The sequence below is a fragment of the Festucalex cinctus genome, chromosome 7 (genome assembly GCF_051991245.1).
Source record: "Festucalex cinctus isolate MCC-2025b chromosome 7, RoL_Fcin_1.0, whole genome shotgun sequence".
NCBI classification, from domain to species: Eukaryota; Metazoa; Chordata; class Actinopteri; order Syngnathiformes; family Syngnathidae; genus Festucalex; species Festucalex cinctus.
Genome location: NC_135417.1, coordinates 1003842 through 1024793, shown reverse-complemented (window position 1 = coordinate 1024793; position 20952 = coordinate 1003842). Strand labels below are relative to the sequence as shown.

At 39.6% G+C, this 20952-nt stretch overlaps 1 protein-coding gene and 1 long non-coding RNA gene across 6 annotated transcripts in view; both read left to right on the top strand.

Annotated features, from left to right (window-relative positions):
* The window catches only part of satb1b (SATB homeobox 1b), a 99937-nt gene that overhangs the window by 35530 nt on the left and 43455 nt on the right, over window positions 1-20952 (top strand). For 2 of the 5 annotated variants that reach the window (XM_077527553.1, XM_077527552.1), the window contains exons 1-4: window positions 4988-6073; window positions 8989-9234; window positions 14435-14611; window positions 15620-15746. In XM_077527553.1, the coding sequence (XP_077383679.1) occupies window positions 9018-9234; window positions 14435-14611; window positions 15620-15746 (521 nt within the window). In that variant the 5' untranslated portion in view covers window positions 4988-6073; window positions 8989-9017. Of the gene's footprint in view, window positions 1-4987; window positions 6074-8988; window positions 9235-14434; window positions 14612-15619; window positions 15747-20952 lie in introns of those variants that run through there. The other 3 variants (XM_077527550.1, XM_077527551.1, XM_077527549.1) reach the window with 2 other exon arrangements.
* LOC144022619 (uncharacterized) lies at window positions 15763-18074 on the top strand. The gene is made up of 3 exons (XR_013284377.1): window positions 15763-16700; window positions 17403-17646; window positions 17747-18074. It is a non-coding gene; the product is annotated as an uncharacterized LOC144022619 (long non-coding RNA).

Sequence of the window (20952 nt, the reverse complement as noted above, 5' to 3'; positions counted from 1 at the left end):
GTCCTTAAAAGATAAGACTGATCTAGAGATTTTTCTTTGTAAATTCAGCCCCTGTAGCCAGTTTCAAAAACACACAGGAAGTCTGCCATTTTGGTTTAAAGCGGCCATTTTGGGGCAGTTTCCAATCGTCCTTTGAACTCATTCACTCCAAACCATTTTCACTGAGGCAACTCCCTTCGCTCCTGGCTGCTTTAGTAGATTTGGACTGATTTTGATTGATTGATTGATTTTGCAAGGCCCACAGAATATTGTGTGCTATTGCTATAAAAACGTGGAACCTAGCAAAAGAAAGATTAGAGAGAGTCTCTTCTTTCATCAGGAAATAAAAGTACATTTCTATTTGTTTCTTATTTGCAGCAATTAGCATCAGAATATAGCTAACTTTCATCAATATTCACATTCCTGGTGAAAACACTGACAAAAAGAGCTTGTTGCAACATGGCCCTGGTTGATATCTTATCCTCTGCTGCCAACTGCTGGCCGTTTTTGGAATAACTACCATTGCTATACGCATTTTTTCAGTTCAGAGGCTGCATCAAAGCTTTCTGTATGCTCTAGCACAAAAAAAAACAAAAGTCTTTGGGACACTTAATACATTTAAAATAGAACATATTTATACCTTTTTGGGAGCACATGAGTTAAAAACAAACTGATAGCTATTTTACTGTACTATATTGCTACCAAACTTGAAACACATATACAAGACATATGGTAATGCTAAATTATGAAAAACAAGTTTGCATTTTTTTTTTTTTTGTCATTGTGATTGAGTGTAGCATACCAGTGAAGTTTGACGACTCGCCACAAAACTCTTAAGTTAGTAAAAGCTGGTTTGACTTGGCAACATGAACTTTGGTACACTCTTTCTGAGGATAACACAACAAAAATATGCCAATTTTCTTTTTAAATTGATGACTCACAAGATGCAAGAACGCAACTATACAAAACCAAATTCCTACTACTCTTGTGGGTGTTTTTGAAAATGTGTAACATGAAACTAGGTAGGCACAGACCCACAAAAAACAAATCACCATCCGTTATGTCTGAAGAGACAAAGGAAGTCTGACATTTTAATTTGAAGCGGAAACTTTAGGGTCATTTTATCTATTCAGAGGTCTTTTAAAGCCGCATTTATAACGATTTTGTCCATTTGTTACTAAATATGGTCCACATTCATACAGTATACTTGACTGATGCAAACTGCTGACTATTTTCCCCCTTACTTTCCTTCCCTATTTTTTTCATTAGCGAATCATTCAGCTAAATTGCTTATTCAAGTTGTTGATCCACAAGTCAAAGTTGCAAACGCTTTCATTGGGCAAATTCTATAAACTGTCTTGAAACCAGACACTTAATTACACAAAACTTTTCAGTTAAGTTAAACAGTTGGAGAGTATCTATTAATTGTCACACTGTTACAAGATGTCGAGAGTGGACGTTGACGTCACACTGATGGCAGGCACATAATCAATTAGAGCTGGATAGGTTCTTAAAATCCCGTTTTCATGGGCAAGCCTTGAAATGATTATCAAACATTAGATGTCATAGAATGTTTGGAATTTAGTATTACCCAACTCCCTTTCCAATTAGGACTCATTTGGATGGTTTTAATAACTTTTTTTTTTCTTTAATGAATGAATAGCTCTTGTCATTGCACATGCAAAGGAGTACAGAGCAACGAAATTCATGTAAACAGCCACAACCGGTCCAAGAAACATGAAATCAACAATGACCAACAGCGGAACACAGAATGGGAAGCCTGGCGGGTCGCTAGAAGTGTCCCAAGTTTCTTTGATTAAAAGGGAACGACACATAAGTAAAGGGGAGGGTGAAAACAAGGTCCAAGTTGTGCTCCTTTAACAGTGCACAATATTTCAAGAATCCATAAAGTGATCATCAAAATCCAACTTGCTCCGCCCACATTAGATGGCGCCATCAAAAAAGCTCTGCTAGTTTGTCCATTAGCCGACAATACGTTCTGATTGGGGCTAATTTAAGCTAATTCACTTGCAATTGCTGCTTCAAACACAAATGAATGAATGAATCAATTTTGGGCATGAGTGCTTGAGGCTTTTTCGTATGTCCTGGTATGATAGAGGGCCACCCAAATTTCGTGTTGGTTGGCGAAATTGGTGTCAGGGCTATTTTGTAAAGTTTACTGATAATTTTATGAAATGATGATCATCAAATTTGGTGCCATATACACTACATTTCCTGTGAATTGGTGACACAGATGTAGGGTGAAATTTTTCTTCCCTTTCTAGGGGGCACTACTGAGCACGTTTTGGGGGTTGTGGGGGGGGCATTTTCGGAACCAATGAAATGCATACATTTTCACCGGGATACACACGCTTGCAAAAATGGGTGAGCTTTCACCTTTCGGCCATATTGAGACCCCCGTCATAGTTTTTACAATAATTTATTTTACATCATTGGGACAGACATTTCTCTTGAATGCAGAACCATCTCACCTCTCTTGCACTTCCTGTTAGAACTGTGAAAAGAAAGAAGAAGAAAAAAAAAAACACCCTCACAGCAGTCGTAACTCTTTTACAATGCTTCCCACCGCCCCCTCAAAACTTTATCGCACGGCATCGTTCCGTCTCAGGTGACAACGCTTCAGTCGTAGTTTCCTGCTGGAAGCTTCCGTTCTCGCCTCTTGTGGGGAATTCAGTAGGACCAGACAAACTTTTGACCTCACACGGGTGGGTGGAACAACAATTGGGGGTTAACCTTGCAACACTTCTTTTTCTTCTTCTTGTAAGTCCTTTGACTTTACGTGAAAGTGACTGCGGTCGCGTGTTTATCCAACAGCGGCTTTGCAAAGACGAGATGATTACTGTGTTTACGGTTGTGGACTGAAAATATGGTCACACTGCACATACCGCCTGACCTCCCCAGGATGGAGGTGTTGTTGTTCGCTAGCAAACACACTTCCTGTTTGATGGTTTCCTGTTCTTCTATCTTCACCACCTTTGATTTTACAATAGTATATGCAATAATCCTCAAGATAAAAACATCAGGTAGAAGTAATTGTGGTGGAATTTACATAGACACAGCCACGAATCGGAATCAGATCACGATTGTTTTAGAATGTATCGCAAGGTAGTAACTGCTCCGTTTTCATACGTACCTGTGGATGGGATAGTGAAGCACGCCGTGTACAGTCAGTGAATTGGGCGAGGCAGCCTCTCAAAATATCCGCACTTTCGCTTTTATTCTCACTAATTGACTTACTATTTGTGGCAAGCCGCTTCTTCCTTGACAATCACGCCATGTTTTCGTGGTTTAGTAAAAGTAATGCCTCAAAACCTGATCAGTCGCAGTTTCAGCTCGTAGGTGTGCTAACGGTCATTTCCCATGAGTGTCCATTCTAGTAAAGTTCGGCTATGCCGTTTGTGTTACCTATAATGCTCATGACTGTTTTAGAATGCCGATGGCTTGACAGTAAATACCCATGTTCTACTTATCCCTGTTAGGGAAAACACACCCTATGCAGGGAGGCCAAAGACCAGATTCGAACCCCCCAACCTCAGAGTGGATGTGTTAACCACTAGTGTAACGCCCCATTAATTCCTATGGGAATAAATAATTTTCAAATCCCAACCTCAGGAGTTTAGTTTAATCAAATCTCATTTGGATTTATTGACGCGTCAAAGAGACATCAGCTGCCAGTATATAAAAAAAGGCTCGCTTCATTAATTACAATGTCAGCTTGCGAATGTTTGCGCAATCTGTCTGCACTCTCTCGATGTGCGTCTTACTTCCGCGTTGGCAGTTGGGGATTTTGTGGAGCTTGTCAAATATTTTTGTCTGCTAAAACGTCGCCATGTCGAGGCACAATGACCTGCTACACAGGTTTTCTTGGCTGTGAAATGACACCGCAGAAGCCGGAATGTGGCGGTGACTCGGATGTCTTTGCCTTTTGTTTGTTGACAGCACCTTTGTTGTGTAATGACAACTGTCAAGAAAGACAGTGCAACGTTTATTTTTATTTATTTATTTCTTTTTAAGCTACTTGGATGGCTTTCCTCCAGATTTTTTTGCTCTGGCTATGACAATGATGTTTATGTTCTATTGATTGTTCTGTTGTATGTAAATTAAATGTGCACAACAGTGGATTTAAAAAGTTTTCAATAGTGAGATTTAGAGACAATTTTGTATTGACTAAATGTTAAAACCTTTTACCTTAATCACAAACTTTCCCCAAATGTAAGGTCTTGAAGGTTTTTGAGTCATTTTTGATGTCATAAATGAATGTATGTGTTTTGAATCTGTATGTGTTTGTGTGTAATGTATGTGTTTTTACGCAATTCAGTATGTTTTGGCACTAGATGAGCTATTTTTATTTATTTACAGCACCTTAATGATAAATAAATCACATGGCCATAGTTGAATTTGAATTTTGCATTCAAATAATTTTTCTTTTCATGTGAAACTGTTCATGCATGTATGCATAACAATTATTATATTCGGATCGCAAAAAGAAGTCAATAGTAATTATTATTTTTTTGGAACTAGATTCATATGCATTTTGTTCTCACTGTCAACTATATTTATTTACATGTTATTTGGTGGGTTATTTAGGGCTAAATGACAAGGTTAAAAACATTTACATAAGTTAACTAACCTTTCCCAAACTGAATACCAAGTTGTAAAGTGCCCCCCCTCTATTTTTACGTGTTATTATAATCTTTATGTATACGAAGTCATGGCACAATATGAGTTAATTTGACATGTTTGGGGCACAACTTCAGCTGAAAAACGTTCCACAACCTTTCCCACCTTGATAATTTGTAAATACAAACAAAGTGGTCGTGAAAATATGAATGATTGATTATACTGATTTATAGTTGCCATTGTTGCTAATAAATTCAGGGGGCCTTCTCACTCCAATCAGGATGATTAGAAATTCCTCCGCGCACTTTTTCCACTTTAAACACCCCCCCCACCCTCCTGCCCCGCCATCGGGACTTTTACGGCCGGTGTGCAGGTGGAATCATCCGCTCCTCTCCAGGGACTAGTTTACCGTCAGTTTACCCCCACCACCCCGGAAATGTTGCAGCCCCCTCGGCCGCGCCATGTGCCCGCTGAGGGGAGAGGGAGCAGCGGGGAGAGAACGAGAGTGAGTGAGAGAGAGAGAGAGAAGGAAGGGAGGGAGGGAGGTAGAAAGAGAGAGAGAGGCGGAGGAGGAGGGCGATGAGTCAATACAACTAATAATTTAATGGGGACACGCAGGGAGAGCCGGAGCGAGAGAGGGGGAGAGACCGAGAGGCGGATAGCCGAGGCACAGGAGCTCCGAGCCCGAGCAGCAAGACACCTTCCTCCGCCTCCTCTTGCAGCGGCGGCGGTAGTAGCGGCGCGGCCAGCCCCGCGACTGAGCACCCGGCTGGGGAGCGTCGTTTATCCGCCACATCGGGAAAAGTGAACGACACTTTTTGACCTCCCCTCGTCTTTTTTTTTTTTTTCTCCGCTTGTTTTGAATGAGGCGAACCTGCTCAGTCTCTCGTTCCGGCTCCGCGCTACCAACAGCTGAGGGGACGGCGGGTGGCTCGTTCTTGCCTTCTCGCTAGCTAGTTCCCAAGCACCCGGGTTGGAAGCGCAGTGTCGCCGGTGGCAGTGGAGGTTGTGGTGGCGGCGGCTACCATGTTCCGTTCCGTACGCTGCCCGCTTCCCGGTGGCGGCTAGCGGGCAGGCTGGCAGCACCCTCCCACGGCCATGTTTGTATTTTCTCGCGAAGTAGTGGCTAACCGCTCACTTTATACCCGCTTCTTGTTGTTGTTGTTTTTCTTGGGTTTGTTTGTGAGCGTCCATGTCGCCGGGCGGTGTAAGCTAGCGTAGCGCAGACACTCACCCAGCCCCAACACCGGTCGGTGGTCACGCCTCTTGCCCACCGGAGCCTCCTAGAAGCCGGCTTGACTTCCGCGCCCTCCCTCTCCCCTTGAGTCACTCACCTGCCAACAGGAAGTTTTGCCAATTTATTATTTTGTATTATTTTCAAAACTTACTAGTCTACCCTGGCCAAACTTGAAGAAAAGAGGAATCCAAGTGGTGGCAAGCTGCTCATTTCCAGGTTGGTTTCTTTTATTTCTGACTCCTTTATTGCAACTTCACCTCATGTTTTATTAATATCATCAATAATATTTTTTGTCATTTAATAATCCTGATATGGATTTTATGTTACTTTCCTGAAAGGAAGAATGCAATGCAAAATGATATACACATCCATAATAACTTCTTAATTGAAAAGGAGCAGCATGAGAAATATTAATTATTATTTATGTAGATTTGACGTTGATCTGGGAGTGTGGATTCCTTCCGTAGGCTCTCCACCGCCCCACCCTCATCCCTCACTTTTCTGTCCTAATTGCAGGGAATTACTTGGCTCATTGCGCGTCATGAATGGGGGGAGTTGATGATCTTTGGACGCGGGGGTGGTCGAGTTTGTCCTCTTTGACGGGGCCAGTGAATTAACACGATGCACTGACATGCACCGTGACTCTTACACACTCGTGCAACCCCAACAAACGGGCTAATGGCCCCTCCAACTCAGCCACGAGTGTATTTAAACAGATACAATTTGTGTGTTTGTGTATATGGTGGTTGGAGAAAATGGGGTGTTCAACTGTCCATCCACACATATGACTCCGCTTTCCTGATGTATCTTTTGTTGTCATTGCGCCTTTCCCAAAGATGACTTTGTTCAGGTTTGTGATTGGTTAAACTGGCCTTACTGTTGGGTCTTACAGCACCTCTTGATGGACAGCTTTTTTTTTCTTCATGTAGAAGAAGAAGAAGAAAAAAAAGATATCCCGTTTGGACATATCGTAAATGCGGAACAAAATCTGTCCTTTCACTATCCTGTTCCGCTGAAATTTCCTGTGATGTTGTGGGTAAAACTGGTCCATTTAAAAATAACAGGAATACAATAAAAACTCGAGCTTAGTTTAGTTTATAGAGTTTTTTTGTTATTGCTATTTCTGATACTTTTGGATAATGACATGCAACTTGGTCAAATTGACACATTTCAAAGTAAAAAATAATAAATGAATAAAATAGTTAAAATCAGTTGCAACTTTAAAAACTGACAATGTTTCATGAGGTTTTCTCAATTTCTGACTCCTTTTGGATAAGAAAACACATCTGGGTGAAATTAAAAGTGACAGAAATACTCTAGAAAGTGGTTAAAAGTAGATAAAACTTATTCAAACAAAGTTTTGTGAGATTTGTTTCCATTTCTGTCACTTTTTCCTAATGAAACATGTTCTTGTGTCAAAATGACCTGAATGTTATAGAAATTTAATAAAAACAAGGTAAAAGTAGTTTCAGTGTCTTATAATGATCATGTTTTTTGAGTTTTTGTTGTCATTTTCTGACGCTTGGATAAGGAAATGTGCCTCGGTTAAAATCAACCCTTTTAAAGTTCCACGAATACAATGATAAAATAAAAAACTAAAGAACTTCTTTGGCCGGGGGATTCTTTTAATCTCTGACACTTTCGGAGAATGGAAACGTGCGTCAAATGTAACCTTTTTAAAAGTTCAAGAACTACAAAAGGAAATAAGTAATTCCAACTTATTAAAACCACAGTATTTATTGAGATAAATGCACAAGTATTTACTGTACAGGTGGACTAATATAATCTCTGTACACTGTAGGGCTGTCACTTGAATAGTTGTAGAATCGATTATTGTATTGATTAGTCTATTGATTATTCGGACACAATTTTGCATTAAAGTGCATCATCACAAAAGGATTTTTTTGTGTGGGTGTGTGTGTGGGGGTGATTTGTTTTTTTTTTTTCCAATCGTTATTTGGTATTGTGTAGTATTAAAAAAACTAAACAACAATTACGCAACATCACACAAGAAGGACTGCTGTACTCGCCAACCTTTTTTTAAAACTCATTCAGCCCCTGGTTTGGTCATTGTTGTAGAATCTTGCACAGATTATCTCTATTCTTGAGTTAAAAGTTTTCTTTGGTTCTTAACAAATTAATCAATAAACTACTTTAATAAAAAAATTAAACCACACAGTGGTTCAAATAAACCCAGGAATGTTATTGCTATTACTGAAAAGTTAACTTAACAGTAGGGTTCAAATTGTTTGGATCACTCTCATAGCCATCAGACTGGATTGGAAGGAAAAATTAAAGTCCACACCTGTAAAGTTGACATGGCAACGTTCCCCTTGCGAGATGACGCATAAACCGATGGATGGCTTCACAAAACCTCAACCACAAACCCCAGCCAAGCCTCAGCCCTGCATGCTCAGCTACAGAACCTCATACACCGCTGTACGCATCCGAGCGGAATCTCCCTGCAAATTAATGTGTTCTCGCTTAAAAAAACGAGGCTTGTTTGGCCCACCTCGCGTGGCACTCACTAGTGGGACGTCCATACATAATACATGCGCTGTATTTAAAAAAAGAAAGAAAAAAAAAAAACGAACCCGACAGAAAAAGCAAGACTGACTGAAGTGCTAACACAGTCAACTTCAGCTTTTCATAAAAAGGAAATTGTTACAATAGTCAGATTGATAAAATACTAACAATTGGTACACTAACAACATCCTGAGTACAAAAAACACAAAGGCACATAAGGATTTAAAATGTTCCACTTATATTCCATATAATTTCAAATGAGTATCGATACCATGCTAACAGATGCTATGCTAACAATTAGCATAATAAAAACCTAACTTGCAAAAGTGCTGTGGCACATTGATAAGGATTTTACATTTTCCCCTTACTATGTGTAATGACAATTGATGTAATGGTAACATATTGCAAAATAGCAAGCAGAAAAAGTGCTGAGGCAGATTCATAAAGATTTTAGATTGTTTCCCGTGGTAAGGAACCATTTCGAAGGCAGTTAGCTCACACTGCTAACAGAGCCTATGCTAACATAGGGCAACAATAAGTCGTAGCCCGCCACATAAAACAGATTTGACCCCCCTGCGCTAACATCTCTCCCACTGTCTCCGTAGGTGACCGCAGCGAGTCGAGGGTTGCTGAGATGATGATGGACCATCTCAGCGAGACGTGTCTGGGCAAGGAGAACGCCGAGCTGGTCAACAGCCTGGCCGAGGCCAAGCCCCCGCCGGCCAAGCTGCCCCGCATGGAGCAGAACGGCAGCCCCCTGGGGAGGGCCAGGCTGGGCAGCACTGGCGCCAAACTGGCCGGGCTGCCCTACAAGCCCGCCAATCACCTGCTGAAGACCTGCCACAAACGCGGTATGTTGCTTTTTACTTGTCGTCTCTGGTTCATGGAGAATTCACGCGGGCCTCAGTAACAACTAGAGCTGTGCATGACTCGCAACAAATGAATGGGAATGTATTGTTGTCAGCGTCAAAACGAGACAAACTTCCTTGCTAGCTTAGCGCTAGCTAGTACGAAGAGGTTGACATAATGCGCTATGGATTCACAGGACAAAAAAAGCAAAAAGATAAACAAAAAAACTTGTTCTGTCTGCCACATGCCAGGGTACGATGAATGGATCCTGGTGGTTAAAGTAAGCTATGTTAAACTAAACATCTGTCAAAGGGATAAGGGTTTACATTATCCCTCTAACAGGTGTTGAAAATAATAATTATAAGTTAATAAGTTGGAGATTTTTAACAATAATTAGTTAATAAATGGTAATTGATTAGTTGATGGAATAATTGAAAGAATGATGTATTGTGGAAAATATTAATTAGTGACAGCCCTGTACTACAAACTTTAAACATTGTCTGCTAGTTAGCGACATACAGTAGTTCATTGTATGTGTTCATATGGCGGAACGATGCCGGCTTCTTAAATAAATTTACATATTTAGAAAAAGCGCTGGGAGCTACTCCGCTACACAAACAAATAAGACACTTCCAACAACTATACTGGACTATTTCGGATTTGTCAATGCTTTCCTCCATCACTTCAATATTGCTGCGTGTCTTTGGTTCACATTTAAATTTGCGCCATCTTTTGTTTGCAACTATCTTCTTGCACAGTCGCGGTGTGCACCAAGGTTTGAATGATAATGTTAGCGCTATCTGAGACATTGCAACAGAGTCCTTTAAACAAACCAAACCTGCAAAGCGTGAACTCATTTTTACGATACAGTTTAGAAAGCTAAATCCTGTGTGCCGATGGTAGGGGTGGAAATTGTCGCAATAGTTTTCAGAAAATAGCAAAAGCATCACATTAGAGCATTTGTGAAATAATTGGCAAGGGTTAGGGTTTGAGAGAGTGTTTAAGGTTTAGGGTTGGCATTAAGGCACTCAAGTTCTTATACAATGGGGGAAGGGAGACTCAGGCCAAGGGCCCAAGTCACTGGGTGCCGTTTTAGCTACAACTAAACATCAACACAATATCTCCACAGTTGAATACTATGCGGTTTTATATCTTGGCCCATGTTTTCGGCAATTATCTTCAAACATCAATTTAGAAACAAATCTCCGAATGCACTTCACAGTGGTCTTCAACTGTAACCAATGAAGAAATAAATTTAATCGAGTTTCACATAATTCAACATAAAAAAAAAAAATTTTGAAAAGGAAATCTATTGTCCAGCGTCCAAATGTCCATTTAGAATAGTTATGTAATTTGCAGCAAGAAGTCCAAAGTCCACAATGGCAATATTGATCATATTTGATGCAATTGTATGGCTGAAGATAACGACAAGATACATCATTGATTTTTGAAAATGGCGTGACATCATAGCGTGGCACTGAGAACGGCTTTGAACATGACCTTTTGGCTACATTATCGCAATGGACAGATGCCAAAAATTGATACGCTGTGACTCACTTAGGATTACACAAAATCCAGACTGGTTTATGTAAACAGGCTTATCTTTATTCTTAATTGGAAAAGTGTGATGAGCTGGGTTTTGTGCAATTTTTAGATTTAATAAAGATTCGGCCTATTAATAAGAAAAAAGGCTGCTGAGTTTAATCCAATCACACTCATTGCCAGTTAAAGTTGAGTGCAACAAGCTAGCCCTCATCTACCTCCTACCACAGTCCCCAGTGCCTGCATGCATGCTCTCCAAAACTCTTAAACCCTCGTCACAATGCTCCTTTAGTCATCGCAGCATGCAAACACACGCACACACGCACGCACACACACTTATTGTGGCAGACAATGGCAAACAGAGGAGCACTGTGAGAATCATCCCTGTGTCGTGCTGCATAGCTGCTGCTGTGTCATCGCTCCTCCGACTTTTTTGTTTACCCGCCCGCAACTTTCCCGTCCTCCAAAAGCCACTTTACTATTATGACATTGTTTTTGTTTTTTTCTTCATTTTTTTTTTTTTTCAATACGCCAAAGCTGTCCAAAAACAGGTGGTTTTTTTGTTAATAGTTTGTTGTTGTTTTTTTTAATGAGTAAGGAGGTTCTCAACCTAACAAAATAGAGGATAAATATTCTTCTGCTGGTATTAGTTTTTTTTTTATATTATCTCCATTTTTTATTGATTCTACAAGTCTGGAAAACAGACACCCAAAAACAAAAATGGACCTTTATTTTCTTGCAAAGAAATGCTCTAAACTAGTGATGAAATGTGATACAACCTAACAATTGTAAGACAAACAAAATGTTTTGGTTTGCATGCACATTATCTTATTTATTTATTTATCTATCTATTTATCTATTTATTTATCTTTGAATGTAAGAAAAAATTGGGGGATAAAATTCTCCTGCGGGCGTTAATTTTTATACATTTCTTTTCCATTTATATACAGGGGGCTGCAAAGAAAAATATGTGAAAATGAAATATACTAAATGCAAACAGAAATAAATGGAAAAAAATACATTCATCATATGTACTATTGTATAACTACTTTTTACCTCCTCAATATAATAATGTAATATAATAAAGTCGGTGTAGAATTTTCCAACAAACTCCTCCAGCTTTTTTGTTTATCCGCCTGCAAATTCCCCATCCTCCAAGAGCCATTTTGCGATTATGACATCGTTTTTCTTTAACCCCGCCAAAGCTGTCCAAAAAGAGGTGGTGCTTTTTCTTAATAGTTACGATGTTTTGTTTTTGAAATGAGTTTGGAAAAGCTGCAGGTTCCGAGTCATTATTGCACTTGGCGCGAGTACAGTGGCTTTGTTTGGCTGCGAAGGCGTCCTCGGATGGGCCGTTTTTTCCTCGCCGTCGCTCCTTTTAAATCTGCGACTGTGGCGCTCCAGCTGAGAGAGCCTAATTCCTCACCTTCATCATTCTGAGTGGAAGGAGCGAGGAGAGCCCAGCAGCCGTGCCGCGCCCCTGCCAAACCTTCATGAGAGGGCCCGCGACAGGAATTGCTTTGAGCCCAACGCTTTGGAGCACTAAACCCTCATTTATCGCGGGGGGTATGTATTGGACCTGTCCCTGATAGGTGAAAACTTGCGATACACTGTGGAGAGACCATACAATTATTTTTGTGAAATTGTTGTCCTCCAAATAAGTTTTCCAAATGCTTTTTCTGAACATCTGTTTACCTTGATTTAATTTAGTTGAAATTAAATGTTGATTTTTTTTTTTTGCGATTAAAATCATTGTGCAACTTTTAGCCCATTTTAAAGAGAAAATGAAACAAAATTCAAGTGTAAAAATAAACATTAGGAAATGTTGGTTACGAAAATATGAAGTGAAACTTCTTCTGCTTGTCTTATTCTTATTTCCTCATTTATGTTGAAAAATTGGGTTTGTTTGACCATTGTTGGCTGGCAAGGCGTCCTCGGATGTGCCGTTTTTTCCCTTTTCCTTTTAAATCTGCGATTGCGGGCACTCCAGCTGAGAGAGCCTAATTTCTCACCTTCATCATCCATGGCAGAAGGGCCTCGCCGAAGCCTTGTCGAGAGGGCCCACAGCGGGCATTGTGTCCGTGCGCCGGAACAATATTTACCGCCGCCCGTCTGCAGGCTACCCGGGAAACAAAGCCGGTATTGATCCCCCCCCCTGCCCGCCCCTCTCAAATGAACCTACACAGCAGTCTTTATTGTTAGATCTTTATCTATTAAAATCGAGGCAGGAGGAAAAGCAGCCCTTTCAGCACATTCCCTGGCATCTGTGGGCTGATTGATTGTTTTGCCAGGGCTCTGCGCGCATCTTCTGGAATGCCAGGGATTGGAAAATATTAGGACGCCATGCCAGTTTAATGGGAAGAGGACAATAGTGTGAGAACATGGCCGTGGTCTCATGGACTTAACGTTTCACCGCAGTGCGCTTCAAAGTACATTTTTGGTTTTGGGAGTGCTGTTTTTTCTATATTAATTTGCACCTGTGGTGATATTTGCACAGTATTTGAACTTAGAGCCATGTTTGCACAAGGATCCAAGTGTATTCCCACAATGAGACTTCTATTGTACCAATAGAAGTTTCTCATGAATGCTCTTAGGTATGCCCTAGTAAATAGTGTGGTCCCGTTGTTTGTTTTCCTCCAAGAACTAGGAATTAGACTAACTGACACACTTGGAAAATCTACATTTTTTTTTTTTCCCCCAGTTTTGCTTGCTTTGAATCGTAATTGAACCATTCACCCTGCCCCAGAATCTAAAATGGTTTTGTTCTCCGGCAACCAAAAGCAAAAGAGAAATTTGTATTTTTTTCACCTTTTTTAGATTTGTTTTTCCAGTTTCGATAATCACAATAGAACTCTCCCCCCCTGTTCCAGAATTCAAAATGGTTCAGTCCCGTCGTTTTGTCATTCTGCAAGAATTAGGAAGTAGCCCGCTAACAAAATAAAACAAAAATAATGGCGCCCCCCTCAAATTTTCCACTTTTATTTGTGATTTGAGTCACAATAGATCCGTTGCCTCTGCCCCAGAATCCAAAATGGTTTGTCGTCTACCATCTAACAAGAAACTGTCATGATGTTCATTTTGATGTATCAAAATGCTGTTTACATGAACTTCCGCTGTCATGCGGAATCCTCGCATCTCCAAGGTGACTAATATGTTCAAGTTAGTATTATACCTTATTTTTCTATCATATATAGTTGCACATCAACATCAATACGTCACCCTGAAATAATTTTTAATCGCTAATTGAATCTGCAAAAAACAATTCCTAATTTATGATCGCAGGCTATGTCGCCAGGGCCAGCCGTCCATAACAAAGTCCGAAGAGATCAAAATAGTGGAAACATTGTGTTTTCTCCCCTTTTTACATTCCTGTTGTCCAAACCCGTTTTACCCTGAATAACGACATCAAAAACGACTATCACATCTTTAAATGAGCTCCAGCGTGTGTTACTGCGCAGGTTATTTTCCTGCCAAAGTGTTTGATTCCTCACTCTGGGCGATGAGACAAATAGGCGACGGGTCAAGTCGAGATAAAAATTGTCCCATAAAAGAAGAAAAATTCTTCTTTTTATGATCTTCACACGGCCTTTGTGCATAGACGGCAATCGCTCAAAGACGTTTTGCCGTGTGCGTGTGTGTATGTGTGTGTATGCCCGGCAGGCAACATGCTGCCTGTCTTCTGCGTGGTGGAGCACTACGAGAATCCTATGGATTTTGACAGCAAAGAGGAGCACGCCGAGTTTGTGCTGGTGCGCAAGGACATGCTCTTCAATCAGCTCATCGAGATGGCGCTGCTCTCGCTAGGCTACTCGCACAGCTCAGCCGCCCAGGCCAAAGGTAAGCGCTGTCGTGGCCTCTTGAGCCTCTCGCTTTTGTTGCATAAATCTCGCTTTTGTTGCATTTATGCTTGTGAAAGTCACGGAATGACGCACTTAAGGCAACCATTAATCACCGATAGTGTGCATACAGTAGAGCAAGTCAATGAAGAGGTTTGCACAAGTTACATTTAATTTGTTGGTGTTGAAAGATTTTAGTTAGATTTTGTACGAAAATAGTGATGATAGGCAACTAAAAAATATTTGCAATTCAAACTTACTATTAATTCATATACGGATCATATATATAAATTAGGGGTGTTAAAAAAAAATCGATTCGGCGATATATCACGATACTACATCGCGCGATTCTCGAATCGATTCAATAATAGGCAAAATCGATTTTTTTTTTTTTTTTTTTTTTTTTTTTTTTTTTTTTTTTTTTTTTTTTTTTTTTTTAGGATTCACACCTTAAGCATGGAAGAATGTTATATGAACGGAACATTAAGCCTTAATATTTTATTTTAATGCTGTTTATACATGAAACAGATTACAACCTCTATAAGACTGAAATTTCAGATAAATAAATAATAAATTTTCATATAAATCTTACACTCTACAAGCTTACTGATTAGTATTTTCTAAATTTGAATGAAAAAAAATCGCAACAATCGACTTATAAATTCGTATCGGGATTAATCGGTATCGAATCGAATCGTGACCTGTGAATCGTGATACGAATCGAATCGTCAGGTACGAGGCAATTCACACCCCTAATATAAATATATATATTCCCCCTTTTTCTTTCAGGGATTAATTTGCAAGTTTTGACTTTTCAAACTGTCTCTGTAAATACTTTATTAACTATACGGGCCACGTTTGATATATGTTCTTATCGCCCATACAAAATGTTTTTGACTGGCATATAAGTACTAGGAGAAGACAACCCCTGGTGAAACAATAAAACAACTAAACCTAACTGTGATATTTGAATGTGGCTAGTACTCACTGTGCCTGGATTTTCCACCAGGTATGATTCAGGTGGGCAAGTGGAACCCCATTCCCCTCTCATACGTGACGGACGCGCCCGACGCCACGGTGGCCGACATGCTGCAGGACGTCTACCACGTGGTCACGCTCAAGATCCAGCTGCACAGGTTAGGACACACACACTAAGATACACGCACGCACACATGCTGGGTATTCCAGAGCAAATTGCTGTGGTGGCTAGAGAAACCCGAAGGGGAGACGGAAGTGAGGAAGAGGAGGATGGCTATCCATGCATTCAAGGCCAGCATGCTGGAAATAAACACAACCTTCTGTGTTTCTGCTGTTGCTTTGTGTGTGCGTGCGTGCGTGTGTGTCTTTGTTGATGAAGGTGGGAGGCAGGAGAAGGAGGTAGGGAAGTGATAGGAAAAAAAAAGGGGAGAGCAGATCTCCAGAGGCCTGCAGAACACTGGCTTAGTGTGCAGCTGGCACTGGTTCAACACCAGTGCCACTTGGATGATTGTGTGTGCGTGTGCGCATATATAAGTGTGTTTGTGTGTGTGCCTCACACCTACATTGAATGTATATGGATGGACAAAATCCGAAGCCATATTTTAGCTCGTTCTTAAAGGTACACTCAGTATTATACAGTGGCATCTAGTGGTGAAATAATAAATCATTCGAAAAAAAAAACAATTGTTTGTGTTAGTAGTATGTAAAAAGATATGTTGTATCGCATAAACGTACTTTTTTAAAATATAACGGTTAGTCTAGAAATCGCAAATTATCTTACATGTCCGCGCCTCGCCTGCTAGTGTCTGCCATGTTTCGCCGCCATCTTTCTGCTACGGGTGCCGTCAAAGACAAATTTCAGCGCTCCATTTCTTAACGCGTTTTTGGAACGCACTTCCGGTTTGTATGGCGACCGCATGTCCACGAAGAAGAAGAGTTTCCGGTCCCCGAAGAGAGCATTATCAAGCATCACACTTACTTTGGGAATTTATTTTATTTCAGCGCGACAAAACAAGAGTTTATATTGTAGCCGCATTTGCCAGATGGAGAGAAATGAGGAACAGACTAGGTTTGGGACGTGCCGGTGCCTTCGACTGCTTTCTACTTGACCGGTAAGTAAGAGTACATTTGTGTTTACATTTTGAGAGCGAGAGAAAAAGTATACTCCGTACTAATTAATACGATGTTCGTACCTTTGTTTTACGATCACTGTATCTGTTGATTAGCAACTCCGCACCACTCGAACGATTTCGTTATGTAGCTACTTGCTTTGAAAAAAAAAAAGATTCCCGCTGGCACGTTATATTTAGAGTAAATGCGCAAGTTATTGTGTAATGTAATGTAACTGTGATTTCGGAGGTATATTTGCCCATAACTTCAATAGAGAATCTAAAGCATGCTGTATTAGTGGAGGAGTTGAAAATTATTTTCGTTGTGGTTGGTGAAAATAGGGTTCTCGAAATTAATTTTCGGCAGGGAATAACTTTCTGGACTTAAATGCTGGCTGTACCGTAAGCACTGCTAGAGTCTGAACTCTCTCACTCAAGTGTGTACTGGTCCATTGTGTAATTGGGTGCACAAGAATTTACAGGCTGCCACGTTTTCCACGGAAATTCGACAAGCAAGCAGCCTTTGCATATTCTATGCAGTATGCAGTCAAGTTACTTTTATCTAGCTAATACAATGTTTTGGGCCCAAAAACTAAAGATCTTACCTCTATTTTGGGGGCTTTGTTGGAAAGTTGGTGACATATAGTAGTATCATCAATTATTCTATTTTATTTTATAATTGTGTTTTTGTTTGTGTCACACTAGATCAACAGCCAAACTTGAGGGGTTCCAGAACCATATTCTGATGTATACAAGCATTCATGCACCGTTTAAATACATCACCGACCTGCAAGAAAAAAAAATATCAAGGGGAGAGTCAGCAGCCATATTGGAATGCCCCGAATGAGGACACTTGAATGGAGGACCCCAGAAGGCTTCGGTGTTGTACCACCAGTATCTCCACCTACCATATCTGAGCTGCAACAAACTGAAGTCAGCCGACGTCTTGGTATGTCATTTACATATGGACGGCATTGCACACTACATGAACTTTTTGTGTGAAGCAATACGGAATGGTCACATGTACAAGCACCACTTGTTTTACACAGGACCTGCTGACCAGGTGTCTGAAGCCATGGAGTGACTCCTCCCTCACTTTCCTCAGCAAGCCTTTGAAGAATATGATATCATCGTTGGTGGGAACATGCCCTCACTCCATAACATGTACTTGTGCAGTCAAGGAGCATGTCAAACTTAATAAAACCAGCAAACATTGAAGTGACTTCATTTTTACTGCAGTCTGTTCACACAATCAATGGACAAGCCTTCCTTAATTTTGCCCCAATAACATCATAGAGTAGGCGAAAAGTAGTGTTACAGATCATACTGTGTTCGGGAGAGTTTGAGGAATGTTGCAATGTTAATGGGGGGCAATGTCAGCACACACACACACACAAAAAACAAAACATCATGGTATTGAGTTAATCAGATATTTTAGCTGTGTACAACACATACCTGCTCTGTAACACTACTTTTGGCCCAAACCTGTATGTCTATTTTCCATATTTTGAAATGCACAGCGTATTGGTAAAATTCTGGAACAACTGCAATTCATGTAGCTCATTATATTCTAACAGCATTTTTTTTTTTTTTTTAGTTAATATGTTCATTTCATGTAGACTTTTATTTTACTTTATTTTATTCATTCATTTTCATGTACTGTACCTTACATTCATTGGCCAATGAAGAATTCCTTGTCATTGCAAGCATTTATAATAATTCTCCAGGCTTTTGATGTTTTACATTTCTGGTCATGTAAAATAGTGTTAGGTTAGGTGTCGAATGAACACTGCATGTTGACGCCAAAGGAAATAGTATTTTTTTAGTTATTCAAAATGTACAAATTAACACACAACAACAATATACAAGTTATACAAACTACAACAACAAGTGTCAGACATGGACTAATTATATGCCAGGTAAAAAACCTTTGTATTGTCCTCAAGGATCTGGGAAAGTGTCACTTATTTGCTACAAGTCCACCAAGGTGCTGCAGTCTGGGATCCAGGTACAGGAAATCATGGTGGTGCTGATGTGGGATCCAGGTACAGGAAATCATGGTGGTGCTGATGTGTCAAAAAGTATTTCTTGGTGTCAGTCTATCAGCTGGACTTGGATATCTTCATGTTCCTCCATGGTCATTTCCTGTACGAGTCTCTGCAAGAAGGTAACAATTGTATGTCAGATGAGGTACCAAACAATGAACTGAAAGTCACTGAGCCAATGAAGTACATTATTATATGAGCAAGACTATTTGTGAAAGCCATGTAAATTCCTGCACATCGAAGTACAAGGAAGCTGTTGTATCTTCAATCAAAACTAATTAAGTTGCTTAGTGATATTTATTAGGTAAAATTGTTCAACATGGTGACAAATCGATATCTGAGTAAAGGGTTTCAAATGTTTTTGTAAGCAGCACTTTTCTGAGTGGTTAGTAGCAACAAGACACGGGGGGGTTTACGAGTCTGAGTTGCAGATGTGTCGTTCAGTTAACACCATTATTTTTGCACGATATACTAAACATATCAGCAAACGATGTAATCTAAATACCACATATTCCAAGCAAAGGTATGTTTTGAGCCATTCACATGCATGCTCGAATGGAATTATTTTTCCATGATGACATAATTGTACGTTACGAGGCACCGCGTTCTCTTCCTCGTCGTCTCTCTCGCCCCCTTTGAGATGGTCCACATGTCTATAAAACGTATAACATAACTGTGTGTTCTCTGTTGCATGGTTTAGTTGCACTAACAAATATGAACATAGATAGCCATTATCATTAGCTGACGTACAGTATTTCCAAACAATGCCGACAAAAATATTAATTCTGAAATTAAATGACTAAATCACAATTCTTAGGGATCTGTACAGTATGTCTAACAAATGCAATTCACTTACGTCATCACTCGAGGGAATACCAGAAGTTGTTTGCGTTCTGTTCCGGTGAAATTGGTGGTAGGCTGTTGAAGTAGGGTCTCTCTGGGACGCCGTAGTTCGTGTGCTTAAAATCATTGCATTATCTTGTTTGACCGATAGATGGCGGTCGTGAGCTACACACTGGGGCTTTAAGGATTTAGGAGAACATGTAAAACAGACACACATGGTTACATTCTAATTTAAATCCTAAGACTGTTATGTTTAATAATGCAAAAAAACAAACAGAAATAAGGCAGCACAACAAGTTATTTAATGTTTGTTTGAAAATAAAATATTTTTAAAATATTTATTTTCTTTTAATAACATAAAAGGATTAAGGGAGCAAGTGACATTTTTAGACTCATTTCCAACCTCCGTTATCTGATTCAGACAAATGTTTTTGTGTCATGTGATGATATTTGTCAGACAAATTCCAAAGTGATCCGTAAATAAATTTAATGACTGCTGTCATAAAGACACCATTTAATGATACTCATTCGGTGTCAATTATAAAAAAAAAAAAAAAAAAAAAAAAAAAAAAATATCCAAAGCACAAATCAAAATATATTTTCTTATTAACCCAAAAAAAAAACATTTTATTTTAATGAATTATATATAACTTAAGATGATTCATTTGAAATATAGAAAAATAAAATGAAAAGCCAGCAAAGTTTTCTCCTAAACTTTTGTGGGTGTGTGTGTGTGTGTGTGTGTGTGTGTGTTTTAAACTTTAAATCAAAGGGTAAAGAGAGTTCATGTAAAATGTATGGGAAGGTGTTTAAAAATTAAGAAATAAGTTTGGTAAAAAAAAAATAAAATAAAATAGGTTTATAATTTAAAAAATAGTTTTCTCGATTGTTTTTCTTTTCTTTTTTTTTTCTTCTTTTTTTTTTTACTATAGATCGGGTCAATTTGACCCACACCATAACAAGAGGGTTAACAGTGGTGTTCAATAGCGCTATAACCATTGAAAGAACATGAATGCACTTGAATGACTAGTGCGTGTGTATGTGTGTGTGTAAGGTGTCAATACTCTCTTGCTTATGTTATGGAATACCGTAGGAGGAAAAAGTATGTGAACCATTTTGGAATTTCTTAAATATCAGCAAAAATTGGTCATAAAATGTGGTTTAATCTTCAACTAAATTACAAGGAAAAAACGTTCTGCTTAAACTAACAACACACAAACAATTATAGGTTTTCATATTTTTTTATAGAGCATAACAAACATTCACAGGACAGGGAGGAAAAAGTAAGTGAACCCTCTATCCATCCATCCATTTTGATTTAATAACACTTTGACCCTCCTTTGGCAGCAATAATCTCAACCAATTGT